At 40.1% G+C, this 16,665-nt stretch overlaps 1 protein-coding gene across 4 annotated transcripts in view; it reads left to right on the forward strand.

The window, feature by feature from the left end:
* NBAS (NBAS subunit of NRZ tethering complex) overlaps positions 1-16,665 on the forward strand; it is a 176,744-nt gene that overhangs the window by 8,112 nt on the left and 151,967 nt on the right. For all 4 annotated transcript variants that reach the window (XM_044417846.1, XM_044417865.1, XM_044417835.1 and 1 more), the window contains exons 7-11: positions 777-910; positions 1,710-1,843; positions 1,923-2,021; positions 13,754-13,898; positions 14,675-14,740. In XM_044417846.1, coding sequence (XP_044273781.1) covers positions 777-910; positions 1,710-1,843; positions 1,923-2,021; positions 13,754-13,898; positions 14,675-14,740 — 578 coding nt within the window. The remainder of the gene's footprint in view (positions 1-776; positions 911-1,709; positions 1,844-1,922; positions 2,022-13,753; positions 13,899-14,674; positions 14,741-16,665) is intronic.

Consider the following 16,665-nt stretch of genomic DNA (forward strand, 5'->3'; position numbering starts at 1 on the left):
ATCTTCTCAACAGTCAGTCAGTGAGTGTATTCTATGCCCGGTGAGCATTTCCTATCCACATTAGACATTTTTGAGGTGGTTGTTTGTTAAATCTCTTGGGGCTTATTTATTATTTCCAGAGTTCCCTTATCCTACTAATTCTGATTTCTCTCTGTGCATGGTGCCATTTAGCTACAATATTATAGGCACTCTGAGAATGACTTCCCTTCTAGAATACATATTGTGACTGCCATGAAGAGGCTATGTAACTCCTTGTGGGGCTTTTGTTAAATTCTTTGTAAGGCTCAGTTTATTTTATGCCTGTATCTTAAATAAGCAACGTTGTATGCATGGTGAAGTAACAGCTTGTGACTTATTATTGTAGGCTGTGATGATTGGGCAAATCAGATCACTACTATAAAATATGTGAAAAATTACCACTCCCCTGAGCCCCATACGTTTCCCTTTCTTCTGCCATGGTTCTGTTAAAGAATTGGGAGTGTTGATGCCATGGCTAGCAATTACTCCTGTTCCCCTAGCCATTAGAAATTAAGAGTGTTAGGCCTTCACTGTGCTGAAGAACTGCTGTATGTTGGATTCAAAGTAAACAGGAATACATAACTGTGGTATGGACATGCAGAAGGAAAAGCTGCACCCAAATAAAGAGTGCTGTGTCATGCAGCTATTCAGGAGATGTATTCCTCCATCTAGAAGATTTGGCAATGCTACTCATGTGCTATATTAGCCCTGACTTTATGAGTTTACCTTCTCTCCCCTTCACCTGCCTACCACTATAGTCCCAAAGGATCCGAACCCACAGTGGAGACGTGTGGCATGGAGTCATGATTGCACTTTGCTGGCCTATGGTGAAAGCACAGGCACTGTGAGAGTATTCGATTTGGTTGGTAGTGAACTCCTGGTCATCTCACCGGTATTTACTTTTCTTTTTCAGATCTTACAAGTCTGATTTGTATGCAAATAAAAGCTTCTGAGCCATTATAATTTTCATATCATGCAGTTACGTTGAGATCCTCCATTGTGAACCCTTTAGTGTTCATTTTGCTGAATAGTCGTTTTGCATGTTTATGGGTAAATTTGCATTCAGGATTTGCAAGCTGCTTAAACGATCCACATTTATTTTATTTGTTCCGACAATGTTGCCAATATTTTGACTGGAACTGTGGTTGTTGCAGCCCACTAGCAATAGAAATTCCATGCAATGTTGACCGCTTCCTGGAGACCAAAATCTTGCTTGATGCAGCAGTTTAATCATGCCATTTTATTGGGTTATGAATATAGTGGTCAGGCTATCTCATAGGCAGCTTATCATACAGTTGTAGCTTCTTGAAAGCTCAAGGCAAGGTAGCTTCTTAAAGAACCTCTATTATTATTATTAAAAGGAACTTTGTGCTACTAACTTGCTGCTTATATAAGCATTGTTAATACAATGTCACACTGTAAAATAATTGTTTAGTTTTATGTTCCAGATTGGAATATGTTGAAGTCTATTTCTAATCAGCAATACTCAAGAATGTGCATTCTGTACTGAAAGCTGATATGACCGTGTGCATCAGTTGTTGTTTGGCTGTAATATCTTATTTGAGCAATTAAAAATGTAATTAAAAAGATTGATTCAGTTTAGGAAAGAATTTCTACTTTGTGAAATAGCTTTTTAATTCCTTTTCTGAAGGAAGGTCTTGATACATCTTTCATGTGTTTTTCTGGGCTAGGGTACCAGCTGCCCAGGAGACCTAACCTATGCTATTGCAGGATTGATCTTTCTGGAATACAAAGCAAGTGCCCAGTGGTCAGCTGAACTTCTCGTCATCAATTACCGTGGGGAATTAACAAGTTACCTTGTGAGGTAAATGTAACTTTCTGTAATATTTAATCGGGAATCTAGTTTTGGTAAAATAAACAATTTTATTTTTTTCTTGATCTAGCGTTGGAACAAATCAACACTTCCAAGAGAGCCATAGTTTCAGCTTCAGCAGCCATTACATCCATGGAATAACTGCAGTGATCTTTCACCCTACACACCGGTGAGTTTGTTTAGGGTGCAGTTCTGTGACTGGTGGCTGGGGAATGCTGGGAGCTGAAGGACTTTTGTCTGTTTACACTTGCATAAGATTGCACTTTTAGTTTAATTTTTAAACAATGTGTAGTGAAGTGCTTTATGCAATTGGGGTGCATTTTGTAACAAGTCAGGAGTCCTTTCCTCTCCTGATTGATGGAAAGTATCATCAGTACGGTGTAGTGGTTAGAATGTTGAGCTGGACTAGGGAGATCTGGGTTCTAGCCCCCAGTTACCCATGGAGCTCACTTGTGACTTTGGGACAGTCAGAGACTCTCACTTCACAGGGTGGTTGTTGTGAGAATAAAATGGAGAGAAAGAGAACCTTATAAACCTTCCTGAGTTCCTTGCAAGAGGAAGAGAAGTGGTATATAAATGCAATGTGGTGGTGCCATCATTCAGTGGAGTTCACAGAAACTGTTTCCTTTTGCATTTTATGGCTAGAAAATGGTCACATTTGCAGTGTTAGTTCTAGGCATCCCATGAGCTGTAACGCTTAGCAGATGAGCCCTCAGAAAATTACCATGCCAGTGGAGGAAAGTTAAATGAATCTTATGCAGCATGACTCCCATTGTTCAGATGCAACCGCCAGGGATCTTTTGATGTATTTTCCACTTTTTATTTAATTTTTAATCCCATTGTATCCTACTTTCTTCCCATTCTAGTATCAGGAAGGGATGCTGCCTAGACTGAACTGCTGTGCATACTTACCTGGAAGTACACTACAATACTACTTCTGAGTAAACATACATAGGGTTGTGCAGTTCATCATGGCAAGTCTGAGTGCTGTTCTTAGGTTGGAGGATCCAAAACTGGTGCAGAACCTCAGGTGTGGGGGAAAATCTGCTCTTCTGAGAGCCCCCTCTGCATTTCCCTCAAAGACTGCATCATTTCCCTCAAACAATTGGTGGTTTCCCAGCTTCCCTCATTCCTAAAGGTTGAATTGCTTCACCCAAGGTTTACTTACTGGCTTTAAAAACTTTTAAGTTAAAATATCCTGGTACTTTTGGTTTTTCCATTCTACCAGACATTGGAATATGGCCTGGGAAATTTTCTCAACAATCTACTTCAGCCTAGGCTACAAGAAGTTCTGCCCTTCTGGTCCAAAAGCTAAAGTGTTTCAAGAGAAATCCATATAGCTTATTTCCAAGGAGGAGTTTCCACAGTCTCTAAAGGCAGTTGGTCTGTTTGAGTGCTGATATCTTTTCAGTTTTTAAACCCAGTGTTTTCACCCTGCCCTCTGTACTTGTGGTAAATAAAGGTTCAGGACAGTTCAAACAATAGAATAGATTAAAAGCAGGTTAAAAACAACACACAAAATAAAAACTTTAGAGACTGTAAAGAAGACCTAAGGGTTGCTTAAAGTGTCTATAGGAGAAGGAATATTTTTCAGAGATTCTTAAGGGAAAACTTGCTGATGACTTTATATTTGTTCTTTAATCTAAACAAATGTTCACAATAAACTTAATTTCATTTTAGCTCTATTTCCCCCCATCAGCAATAGCCCCACTTTCTCTATTTTTAACAGAAGTGACTGAAAAAAACAAAACAAAATAACCAAAGCAATAACATAAAATTGTTTCCAGAGTGGAACATCAAAATACAGTATTGATGTTTAAACAAACAGCAGAATATGTCACATTCAATAATCTGTGAGGCTGCAGAAAAGCTGCAGTGAAAGAGTTTTTAATGGATGTCTACAAATGTCAAATGAGAACTGCCTCCAGCAGACATCTTCTTCCCCCAGTCCCCTCCTGAAAATCTCCTGAGGAGGGCTGTGGAACTTTCCAGAAGAGAGAAGAGGGGCAGCCAGCTGTTTTGCACTGGCAAAAATTGCCTCCCCTTCCTTTTCTACTGCTGGGAGTGTCTTGGATGAAACTCTCTCTGGTTGGTATGAAAACTCAGGATCCAACCAATGCGACCTTCCAGTAAGCCTATGTGTGGTGTTCCCTTCACTTTACAGAAGTCTCTTAGAGCCCTCTGAGTGGAATGTGTTGCTCTCCTTACATTAAACTGACTTGCTGGGCATAATCTTGAGGACACAGTGAGGCTCATGGGCAATGCTGATAACTCCCAAATGGCCTTTATGTCTACCCTGTCCTGCCCCGGCTTGTCTTTGTAAATGATTATCCAGAAATGTTAGCATTTCTTTCTAGGAAGATCATGTTATGTTGCCAAATATGTTTGCTTTTTTTTTGTTTTGTTTTGTTTTTAAACTTATATACCACAACCCATAGCCCAATTTAAGGCTCTCTGGCCGGTGTACATTACATTAAAAATCAGTAATACAATTAAAAAGTCCAATAGTAATAAGCATAGCAGTTTAAAATCAATTTAAATTAATAGAAATATAAACAATATAAAATATATATTAAATTTCTTAAATTATTAAAAGACCTAGAAAATAGGAGTGTCTTTGCCTTGTGCTGGAACAAGGGTGCCAGGTGAACTTCTTTGGGGAGTCTGTTCCAGAGTTGAGCCACATCCACCAAGAAGGTGGTTCTTCTATTTGCCATCTCCCTCATTCTTTGGAGGATGGTTCCCTAGGAAGGGACTCTGACTTAGATCTTAAAGATCTTAAACTGACTAAAGGTTACTTTTGAATATCAGACGAAGCCTCCCTCTACACTTTGGTAACTTTTTTCAAGTGCAGAATAAGCTAAAGAGAAGAGTGTTGTGTTCACCTGTTGGTCTTTAAAACTTTTGCAAATACGTTGATATTTATTTATTTATTTGTTTGTTTGTTTGTTTGTTTGGCTTCTATGCTGCCCCATTCGCCAGAGCCTTGGGGCGGCTCACAATAATAAATAAGCGCAGTATAAAACAATATAACAATATTTAGATTTTAATGTGTTCCTGCCATGTTTGAAACAGATTTACTTCTAAGTGAGCTTTGGAGTTTTGCCCATTACTCAGACAGAACTACAAGAATTTAATAAGCAAAGCTTTTCATTTTTCTCTTTCTTTCAATGCGTCAGGGTAAGGTGGAGGGTATGGAAGGCAAGCTAATAAACTGCTTTATGACTATATTGCTTGAAGGTGGGACATACCTTGTGTTGCACCATTTCCCTTCATTTCTTTTCTTGTTTTGAATATTTTGAACTCAGCTAAAAATATTCCATTCATGTTCAATTCTTTCTTAACGAGGCTGTCATTCCCCATAGATTTCTTTGGTGATGGAAGCTGACAGCAAATAGACAATTTAATCACTTTTCTGAGAGAGTATGGATTTTTTTTCAGCAGAACTGATATTGAAGATTATTCTGTGTGGTAGGAAGTGTGTTGCTATCATTTTTACAGCCTCCAGAAACAACTTCAGCCCTTCCAGTGCAATATTAAAAGGAATGCTGTTAAACTGTACTTGTGTGAACTTGAGCTGAAACTGCTCTTGCTGGGCCAAGTGCTCTCTGATACCACACAGAAGCAGCATTTTGTATTTCACCAACTGAAGAACAGAATGTATAAAGGGCAACTTTCCAGGCTTGTGTTGTGTTCTTGCATTGTACCATGAAATGGAATCTAGCATGGGAGTAACCCAGGTTCATTACTTCATAGCTTGCATTATGTACTGTAGGGGGGAAAAGGAATGGGCCTCTGGTGCAAAGTATTTTTCAGAGGGCAAAAGTCACCTGGGGAGGAGATGGGTTTAGTCTCCATCCTGATTATGGAGTAAATTCGATGTACTTTCATCTGGGAAAGTGGTTGTCTTGCATTCATATGGGGAAAAGTAAAGCATTTTATTTGGAGCAGATGCTGTGGCATGGCCAAAACCTGCACACTAACTCTGATTCTGGATGTCTCCACTTTCACTGCCAGTCTGCATGAGATGGCAGCCCATGGCCGGTTGTACATGCTGCTTCCACTGTTTCTTAGCAATCTATGATCGGCTCTGTTGTAGGTTGCTTTGTGTAGCATCAGAACCCAGAATTCCAGTTTGTTTAGGGACTAAACAACTCAGCAGATAAGCTATTATCAAACGATGGCTCATGCAAACTAGGCCATTGAAATAGATTTATGCACAGCTGGTATCTTTGTGTAGAGTTCATGGGTGCCCTCCAACCCTTGGCATCTCTGCAGTGTACCTGTTAAAATGAAGGTTTCAGTAGCTGTAAGTTACTGAAGTAGTTACAGCTACTTACAGCTAGTAACTTATTATTCCTAGGCTGAAGTTATTATGTCTAGTCCATTTCTCATGCATAATACAAATATCGACAAGATCATTTCCTGTTCATTTTTGACATCACTGATATGGCAAAAGAGGTAGCAGCAGTTGCATTTTGTAATCTTTACTATTTTTTATTAGGAAATATTAGTACAATAGGAAAGTGACTTGTTGTAGATTGTAATGTCAAACCATGATTTGGGAGTATGAGATTGAATCTGGTAGGGACTTTTCCCTATTATGTGTTAATAAATTCCTGGCTTTGTTTTTGCTTTTTGGGAGCAAAACCATTGTGTGCTGCACTATCGGAACTGTCAAAATTATGGTTTGTACCATATCTAATGGTTGTATCTAATGTTAGCCCTACTTACAGGGCTGGCTGGCAATATTTAAGAATTTAAACCCCATTACAAAAAGTTTGCCTCCTGTCTTTGTATGAGTTTATAGTACTTCTGCTTCTTCTTTGTAAACTAGCATCTTGTACACTAACATAATACTGCCAGATTTTAAAGTTATTCTCTTTTATGTGCCATCTAGGTATTTTTCTGTTTCTGTGCTGTTAGCATTTAGACTGCTGCTGACACAACACTGGCTCTCTCTGTCTCTTACTGCATCCTTTTCACATCATTTAACAGAACAATTCATACATAGTCTGTTTCCTGTTACATTATAAATGGTTTGAATACTTTCTTTCCAGTTGCACCCTATCTGTAGAAAATCTTTCATTCAATGCTTCCAGTGCGGTGTTGATATTCATCTCTTTAAAGTGTATATTGTTATTCTTGCAGGCATATCTTTTGACAGTAATGATGCTTTTATTAAATAATTCTCCTTTTATTACAAGATAGGCCATCTTTAGATGCAGTGACAAACCACAGAAATAAGCTATGATAAGTCCAGGCTTCATGTGTACCCTCCATTTTCTTACCATTTTGCTTCTGACTAGAATGGAAGTTCTTAGTCTCCTCTTCTCATATATGAAAAGAGGAATATAGGGAAAAGAGATCAGGGCTTATGGCTCTGCATTGCTTGTTCTCATAGTGACAAACTGTAGTTTATTGTTATGTTTGAACTGAGACACGGAAATATGATTCCATTGTTCAACTAATAAAATACTTTGCAGATTTATTTGTCATCTTTCTCATGAGAGAGAGAGAGAGAGAGAGAGAGAGAGAGAATATTTTCAGGTTTTATTTCTCATTGAAATATTATACAAAAGTTCCCTTTTCAAGATTTCATGGTTAAAATTATGTAAGTGGCAATTGGAATATAACCTGTTTCCAGAACTTGTGTACGAGGCAGAAGTGGGGTCTGAGTCTCAGCACACTAAACAACTCTTGTAAACCCACATTTTTCAGCACCAACAGAAACCTATTGGTCAGCAATCCTGCGGACTCATAAGAAATGCATAAATTTGTTATTTATTTTTGAAAGTGGGAGAAACAGAGCATCTTGATGGATGCCTAGAAAGGCAGCCAAGGAAATATGGGTGTCTGCAGGCACCAAGATACCTACCCCTGTGGTAAGCGCATTTGGTCCTGTTTGGACACACATTACTTAAGGTGAGATATTTAGGAACCTTTTGCTGAAATCTTCTCTCCTTGTGCCATGATTAACCCAGAAAGACTTCAGTTAATCATAGTTTCTGTTCCATGTAGGGAAGATGGTTCCTCCAACTGGTACAAACCAGGAACTTACTCCATAGTTAGGAATTGGGTTAAGATCCTAGCTTCTGCATGGACACAATGCTCATGCATATTTTGCTTTATCTAGCTGAGATATTTAAGATTAACTGGACCTGTATCAGCATCAGGTCTGACAAATAGTATGCTTTCTATTTATATTGTGCTTATCTCTTAGTTAAGTAAGGAGGATACAGTTTGAATCTTTCCACGGTAAATCTTGCTTCCTTGTTTCCTAAAAAAAGACATGGATAAGAAATATAGAGTTGCACTGTGCAATATCATCATTGGCTAAGCTATAGCTTACTCATGATGTATATATGTTAGTATATCGATCTAACACAAAAGATCTAGGGGACTGATAGCTTCAAGCTATTTGTCAACTTCTTTTTAATTATTGTTGATTTTCTTGACCAGTGCTAGAAAAGCCAAATAATATCTGAATTCAGAGCTTCTGTGACTTTCAATGAAGCCTTAAGCTTTTTTCATCTCTCATCATCTTAATACAACTTGTTCTAATATGCGCCGGTTCTGTGATGGACTGATGAAAATTTTGTGTTGCAATGATACATATATTGCCTTTAGTTCTGTAACATTATTTTTTGTCTTGAAAGGACAGATTTATTTTAGCTATCATTAAATTTCAACTATTTTGAGAAGATTTGTTTAATTACAAAGTTTGATATATGCCAGTGTTTGGAATGTAGGTGTTTGGGGGCCTTTTAAAAACTTGCTCTGTCCACCTGTGTTTGCAAACCCCAGACATCTCTTTTCATAGAAATGCACAAAATCCTCTTGCATGTGTATTGGGGTACTAGACCAGTGCTGAGATTTGCAGAGATTAAAAAAACTCCCTCCTGAAACCATCCTGAGAAGAAGGCAAAATAAAATGCTAGGAACTTCCATATGTCTTTTGCCCAACAAACTTCTTGGTTGCTAAGTTTTAGGCCTTCTTTAAATTGCTGCCACCAGCTGTGGTACTGCTTGTTCTTGTTCTTGTTGTTACATGCTCACGTTGTCTCCTATCTATGGATGGACACCCTCCAAAATGTCCTGTCCTGACAGTCCTGCTCAGCTCGAGGCTGCAGCTTCCTTTATGGACTCAACTCATGTCATATTTGGTCTGCTCTTCCTTTGATTTTCCCTAGCATTGTTCTTTTCTCCTTCTTATGATGTGCCCAAAGTCTGACAGCTTGTTTCATCATTTTTGCTTTCAGAGAGAGTTCTGATTTGATTTGATCTAGGATCAAATTTTGTTTGTCTTTCTGTCAGTCGAAGGTATTCACACAGCTCCTGTCCAGCATGATGCTTTGAATGCATCGATTGTCTTCTTCTCAGCTCTGACACTTTCTACTTTTAATTTTATTAGGAGTTGTTTCCATTTGCTTCCTGTCAGTAATATGGTATCATCCACATATCTTACATTATTGTTGGGCTTTCTACAAATATTCAATCTTTCTTTTGCTCATTCTAAACAAGCTTTCCTTATGGTATGGTCTATGTATGAACTGAATAGATAGGGTGGGGAAACACAACCTTGTCTGACAACTTTGCCTGTAGGAAACCATGCTGTTTCTTCCTAGTCTGTCCTAACAGAGCTTCTTGTACCAGATACAGGTTATGCTTCAGGACCATCAAGTGCTGAGGCACACCTGTTTCTTTCAGGACCATCCACTCAGTCAAAGACTTTGCTATAGTCTATGAAGCATAGATGAATCTCCTTCTGAAATTCCTTGGTGCGCTCCAGTAGTCAACATATATTTGTCAAATGCTCTCTAGTGCCTCTTCCTTGGAAGTCAGGCATTCCCTTGAGACAGCCTAAACAAGCTTGTGCGGACAGTTCTGGAGTAGAATACAACTACTGTCCTAAGCAGAGGAGGTGCCTTTTCCCAAAGTTTCATACTAATATTTAAATCTTTGCTTCTTTTACTGAACCAATAGAAGGTAAGCATGATCCCCTGGATCCTGATTTGGCTTCCATGAACAGAAGAGGCACTTGATTTTATTTATTTATTTCCCACCTTTTCACTGCAAGGAACCCAAGGCAGCTTCCATAGTATGTCCCCCTCTCCTTTTTACCCTAACAACAACACTCTGCAGTAGGTTAGACTGATACTTGCCCAAAGGCATCCCGTGAGCTTCATGACCTAGTTGGAACTGACACTTAGATTTCCCAAGTCCCTGGTGAGCACTCTAAGCACTTCACCGTACTGGTTCTTGAAATCAAAATGTTATTCGTCCTGTTTGATTATGTTTTACTTGATTATTTTTGGAAAGATTCCAAAAGAATTCCTTATTTTTTCTAATTTTGTTGCAATATCTATCCAATTCTGTAAACATTTCCTTTCATCTGTGTGCTAGTGAGGGGAGGGGAGAGAGATATTTAGTGTGCAGAAAATTTTAGAAAAATGGCAAAAAGGAGGATTCAAGTGTCAAGCTAAATTGTGGTGGAAACTCTGGATGTTTTCACAACATCAAAACTAAGCAAAGAGATTTCTTCTGGGACCAAGGCTTAGACCTTGCTGAGGCCTCATTTATACATGCTTCTGTGTCACTTGATTGCTAGGCACTTGAGGACTGGCAGCTGAATATGTGGATGGACTTGATTGCCAGGCATGGCACATGAAAGGACGGATTGTGATAAGAAATTTCTGTCTGTTGTGTTGGATCTGTGATGGCCCATTGCACATGCAAATGCATTATTTTACAGTTGATAAGTGATAGACGTGTGTCCAAACAAAGCTTCAGTTTCAGCTTCTATTTGGAAAAGACAGTGACTGGGCTCAGAAAACATGAGAACCTACAATCAACTCTTGAGTGTCACTGAACCATGGATGGTGGTTGGTATGTGAGGCTGTCTGAACTCAGGCAAGATAACCAGCTAAGCTGAAAACCCCACAATTCGCAACCCAACCACAAACTATGCATTCTCTTCATAGACTGTTCGTGGTTAACAGTACAAGACTTGTATTGTTACTGCAATCATACTGCGTTCAGACAACATGCTATCCCATATTTCAAGAACAACCCACAGTTTAATGCAACCATGGTTAACCCTTGTCATGTTGGCTGAATCCAATATGTTTACCATGTGATTATCCTGCATTGCCTTTTCTTTTAGAAATTCCTGGCAGAAGGGGAATGTGTTATCATTTGGTGTGTAGGGAGGGGTGGTGGGGAGCCTGACCTTTTTGCCTTGTGTTGCTGCATTGCCATTTCCCCCCAAACTACTACCTGGTCTCACAGTATGCCACTGCAGCAGGGTTTCAGGACAAATAGCAAGTTCCGGAGATGGTTTTCAATGGGGAAAAAAGCTTGTGTCTATGGTCAGAATTGATTCCCCATTTGCTACTGTCCTGATTTGTCCCCCTACCCCCATGGCTGAAATTTCTAAAAGGAAGCTCCAAGTTCAGTATGGATCTTCGAATCATAAACATCAAGTCTGTAACGCGCTCTACGTGGGGCTACCCTTGAAGACAGTCCGGATACTTCAATTGGTGCAGAATAGAGCTGCCTGGTTGCTGACGGGGACTGGGCGTTGTTCTCATATAACCCCAGTTCTCCGTCAGCTCCACTGGCTCCCGATTGAAGTCCGGGCCCAATTCAAGGTGTTGGTTATGACCTATAAAGCCCTCAACGGCTTGGGACCTGGATACCTAAAGGAACGCTTGCTCCCATATATGCCCTCCCGCCCCTTGAGGTGAGCAGCAGATGCCCTTCTCCGGGAACCATCTGTGAATGACATCAGGAGGGTGAGTACCTGGAGGAGGGCCTTCTCTGCGGTGACGCCCCATTTATGGAATGCGCTCCACAGAGAGGTCCGCCTGGCGCCATCGTTATTTGTTTTTCGGCGCCAGGCTAAGACCTTTTTATTTAAAACTTATTTTAATTGTTAATTTATTTATTTAACTAGGTTTTTTTTTTTTTTTAATTTAGCCGAGAATGTACTGAGGTTTTATTGCACTGGGGTTTTATTGTATTGGGGTTTTATTGTATTGTTATTTATTGATGTTTTGTGAGCCGCCCCGAGGCTTTATTGCAATGGGGTGGCATAGAAAAGTTTTAAATAAATAAATAAATAAATAAATAAGTCTGCTCTTGACATTAGTTCCCTTTTTGTGTATTTATCACTAATCTTTAAAAGAGGTGAGAGAGAGCCATCATGTGATCTCACATGCTCACCTTTGGCCATCTGCATTTAATATATTTTTATATTAATTGAAGAGTTCCTGAGGGTGGAACTTAGAATAGCCTCCTCCAACCTACTGCTCTCCATTATGGGCTATAGCTTCCATAATCTCTAAGCCGGTAGTGGAGGGCTGGGCAGAGTTATAGTCCAATATATGTGAAGATCACCAGGGTGGTGACGGCTGCTTTGGATCTTACTTGGTCCTTTGTTTCCCATCATTAATGATTTCAGATGTTTATGTAATCATGATGGTCAGAAGTCTCTGAAAATTAAATCCCACCTGAGAAAGCCTCTTGCAAGAACTTTAATGTGATGCATGAATAGCACAATCCTATGCAGATTTTCTCAGGAAATAAGTTCCACTTGTTCAGTAGGACTTCCTGCCAAATAAATGTTCACAGCAACCTTAATCCTTCAGCACCAGCTTGGACTCTTCCCTTCTCTTAAAAAAAAAAGAGTTACAAAAATAAGTTGTGTACTGCCTAATTATTTGTCTCTCAAATGCATCTGTTTTGTTTTATGATAGCTTCCAGTATGGTGACTAGGACTTTTAAGGAAAAGCATCATATCCTGCATTCATTTCAGCTATAATTTTGGGGTTATGCTGACTTTCCTTATCTCTTTGGTAATTCTGGTGAAACATTATCATTAAAAAAATACAAATCTATAGTCATACATCTTGTGTTTGTGTATGTGCACGCACGCACGTGCATTTGTGTGTTAACCACTAGATGGCAATATCGGATCTAGACTTTTTCTTTCATGTTTATACTCTGGTTACCAAAGTCTGGTGGAACAATGCCCGACCTCCTCACTGTCTATCTTTTCCCACTGAAAATAAATAAATAAATGCTATAATAGGCATTTATGTTGTGGTATTTATGGTTTTAAGCATTTTCTTGTAAACCACCCAAAGCCAACCAGCTTTGGCTGAGGGGATGTTACAGAAATGTAATACATTGCTTCAGAAATTGCTTGCTAGGTGAAGCGCAGTCCTGTACCCGTGTACTCAGAAGCAAGCCCCATTGAGTTCAATCAGGCTTACTTCTGGGTTAAGGGCACAGGATGCTGGCATAGGAACACACAATTCCATGCGTATCTGCTCAGTGTTAAGCCACAGGATGCCTGTTCATAGAATCATGGAGGAAGGAAGAAGTATGGTTGATCGTTTCCCCCTGCCAGTGGATTTGCATGAGAGCCTTACCGTGCTCTCTGGGTGGCTTGTTAACCACAACAGCATCCTACCTTGCTGGGTGTGCGCAGCATGGCGGTCCATGCTAACGAGGGTAATCCTGCAAATCATTCCCCTATTGCTGTGGCTTATTTCCCCTTTCGTGATCTTGTGCCCGAAGCCAGTGAGTTCAGTTGGTCTTACCCCCAGATAAATGAATAAAAATTGCAGCGATGGATGCTTCCAAATAATAACCACAAATTATTTTTTCTTTTTTTGCTCTGAGTAACTGTTTTAAATATGACATGCAAAATGAGATGTTTGATTTCCAGGTGGCAGAGTTATTAAATATAATATAAACCATTCAAGAGCTGTCAAATTACCACAGATGGAAAATGTTGCATTGTTTTTAAAACAAGAGGTTATCGCTGTGGCAAAGTACTTTTTGAAAATGGGAGGATATCAAACTAAACTTTGTGCAATCTTGTTGCAATAGACTTTTGATTATAGGTGGCTGTGAAATGGATGAGGATGGAACGGGAGTATCCAAAGCCGGTAGCTGTGGTCTGTCAGCATGGAGAGTTCTTTCGGGAGTACCCTATTATAAGCAGGTCACAAGCTATGAGGATGATATTGGGACAGTGAGTAACTCTTGATTGGTTTTAGATACTTTATAAGGTGATTAAGCATGCCTGTCTCTTTTAGAACCAGTTAGTGTTTATTCTGTTTACAGTATCACACACCCTGCAGTTTATTTGTCCCATGTGGCAGGGACGGACAACTTGTGGCCCTCCAGATGTTGTGGGCTGTGCAGATGGGAGTGGCAGCCCAGCAACATCTGGAGGGGCTAACATTGCCCATCCTGGTTATACTGGGCTGCTGTAAGTGTAGATCAGATGATCCTTCTTCCCTGATGGGGCCCCATGCACAGAAGGCAGAGAATGCTCACAGCTGCTCCTACTGCCCCACCTGGTTCTTCTCCACACCATGGTTATGCCTGCTTGTGAACATGGGGATGGATTGTCCCAATGCCACCTATGTGTGTGTGGCAGGTACAGTTGATTTCTCGATTTAATTAGTCTTACGATCTATGTAGGATATGCTCATGCCTTCCATTCCCATATGACCAATTAGGGATGGTGAAGTTGCAAATGGCATGGATTTAATAGGGTGTAAGTGTATCATGACCCCTCCCCTCCCGCCAGGTCTGGATTTAAGTGTGACTCCAGGCCTTTGTCTGAGGTCCAAGGAATTATCTTAAACATTCCACAGGAACAATATTCAGAACCACTTAAATTCTTCATATTTATTTTAGAAAAATGTACTTTCTGTTTGTCAACGTCATGGTTTGTTTTGCTTCTGACAAAGGGAAATATATATGATAAGTGAATTTGATATGCTTTTCTCCTTTTTACAGGCTAAGAGAAGGTCATTGTTCAAGTTTATGAATCTCAGATTTTACCACAGGCAAAGAAGAGAGCAGGTAATGGGTGGTGTGATTCCTACAGACTTCTTTGCAGCTCATGGCAAGGACAGTCACTGTATAGGGCAGTCTTCCCTAACCTGCTAATATTTTGGATTTCAGCTCCTATCAGCCCCAGCCAGCATGGCCAATGGTCAGGAATGCTGGTAGTTGTGTCCCATAATCTGGAGGGTTGGGGAAGGTTGCTATAGTGTCTCCCAGCTATGCTTGAGTTTTCCAGAGTGTCAGTGCTTAAAAAACTCAGGAAGAAAACCACCTCTTCGTCTAATGATGCATTCTCGGTTATGGCTACCATCTGGCAGTTCAGCAGGAAACATCTCTGCCAAAAAGAGTCCCTTTTAGGCTAACTACCTGTGGATATTTAGGCTAAATACTTGCGGCCAAGTACCCAAGGGTGGATTTCATCTGTATTTGGGACCTTTGAAGTTGAACCATCTCCAGCCACCATCACACTTTCCTCATCTAGATTCAGTTAATTGCTGTGATGGGTACACTGCATTAAGCCAAACCCCCACCAGCTTATTTTCGACCTACAAAGACACTGCTTCAGGGATGCAAGTGCTGCTCTTGGATCTGCTGAAAAGTAAACATAGTGCAGAGTATCATCAGCATAATGACACTCTGCCCTGTTTTCAGTGATCTTTCCAGGCAGCTCCCTTGTACAGAATAAGGGAGGCTGGGCGGAACCATGTGGCACTCTGCAAGTTGGCTCCAGTGCAGCTCATATTGAAATACTATTGATATTATTTATATGTATTGATTGATTATTGGTTATACATACAAGCTTTTATATACCATCCACCATAGACAGTTTGGCTCTCAAAATGATTTACAAGATTCAAAAGACAATATAATAATAATAATATAGCATTAAATTACTTTATAATAATAAAATAGCAAAACTATAATAATGCAGTTTATTAGGAAGACAATTCAACACCTGAGCCAACCAACTAGAACAAGCAATAATATAAATAATACACAAAGATAAAAATGAACATGAATATGAATGTGAACAACTAAATAAGCAAACAGCAATCCTGCAAAGTATATAAAAACAAATATAATAACTTTTAAAATTGTTAGAATTGTTAAAATATTTGCCACATTCCTTTGGTTAATGGTCAGATAAGAGAAAAGAGTATCAGTGCCTCTGAATGAAAGCAAGAGCTGTGAAAGGCAACTGCTTGCTTGTCACTGGAAGTTGCACACAAGCCAGTGAAACTTTCCAGTGGCGACGTTCCAAATTGCGTTTCATAATAAAGCAAGGCTGAGCTGACCCAGACCTCCTGCAGGCTTCTGCTAGCTCTAGTCTGTGCACATCTAGTGGATTGGCCCTGGGCAGGATTTCCAGGATATCTGATTCAGGGAGATAAAAGGCGCTGCTTTGTCATAAGCCACTCACTCCAGAATGGTCTTGAAGACGTTCTCAGGCTCTCACTGGAGTAGATGTATTTGTGAAATCCTTCTATAGAGCTCAGCACTATGAGCCGACCCCAGAAGCAGAGCTCATCCAGTTTCCCTCCCTTTTGCTGTCCTGGAGCAGTGAGCTACCCCAGTGCACGGGTGTTGAACTGGTCTAGGTGGGTTCCTGCAATGACTGTGTTCCTTCCCCTGGCCTCACTCCCTTTCCCGCAGCTGCTTATTGTTCAGTGGTTTCCTGGCTTTTGCCAGTTGCTTTCCCCTCCTCTGGGCTCTATACATTTGAAATGCCTCCTGCAAGTCTTGGAGCTTGCAATTAGGTGTCCATCAGCTTGGATGAGGCTGGTGACACTTCCACAGGTGGGTCTTGTCTTCCTTTTTAGCTTTCATGCCAAGCTTTCTAGGGGCCCTTCATGGGGCTGAATTCCATCCCCCAAACAGGTCCCACACTGTGGGTAGCTCTTATAAAGCTCAGAATATAAGCTGGGATGGATAAGGAGTTT

The sequence above is a fragment of the Varanus komodoensis genome, unplaced genomic scaffold (genome assembly GCF_004798865.1).
Source record: "Varanus komodoensis strain SLA01 unplaced genomic scaffold, ASM479886v1 scaffold10, whole genome shotgun sequence".
Lineage (NCBI taxonomy): Eukaryota > Metazoa > Chordata > Lepidosauria > Squamata > Varanidae > Varanus > Varanus komodoensis.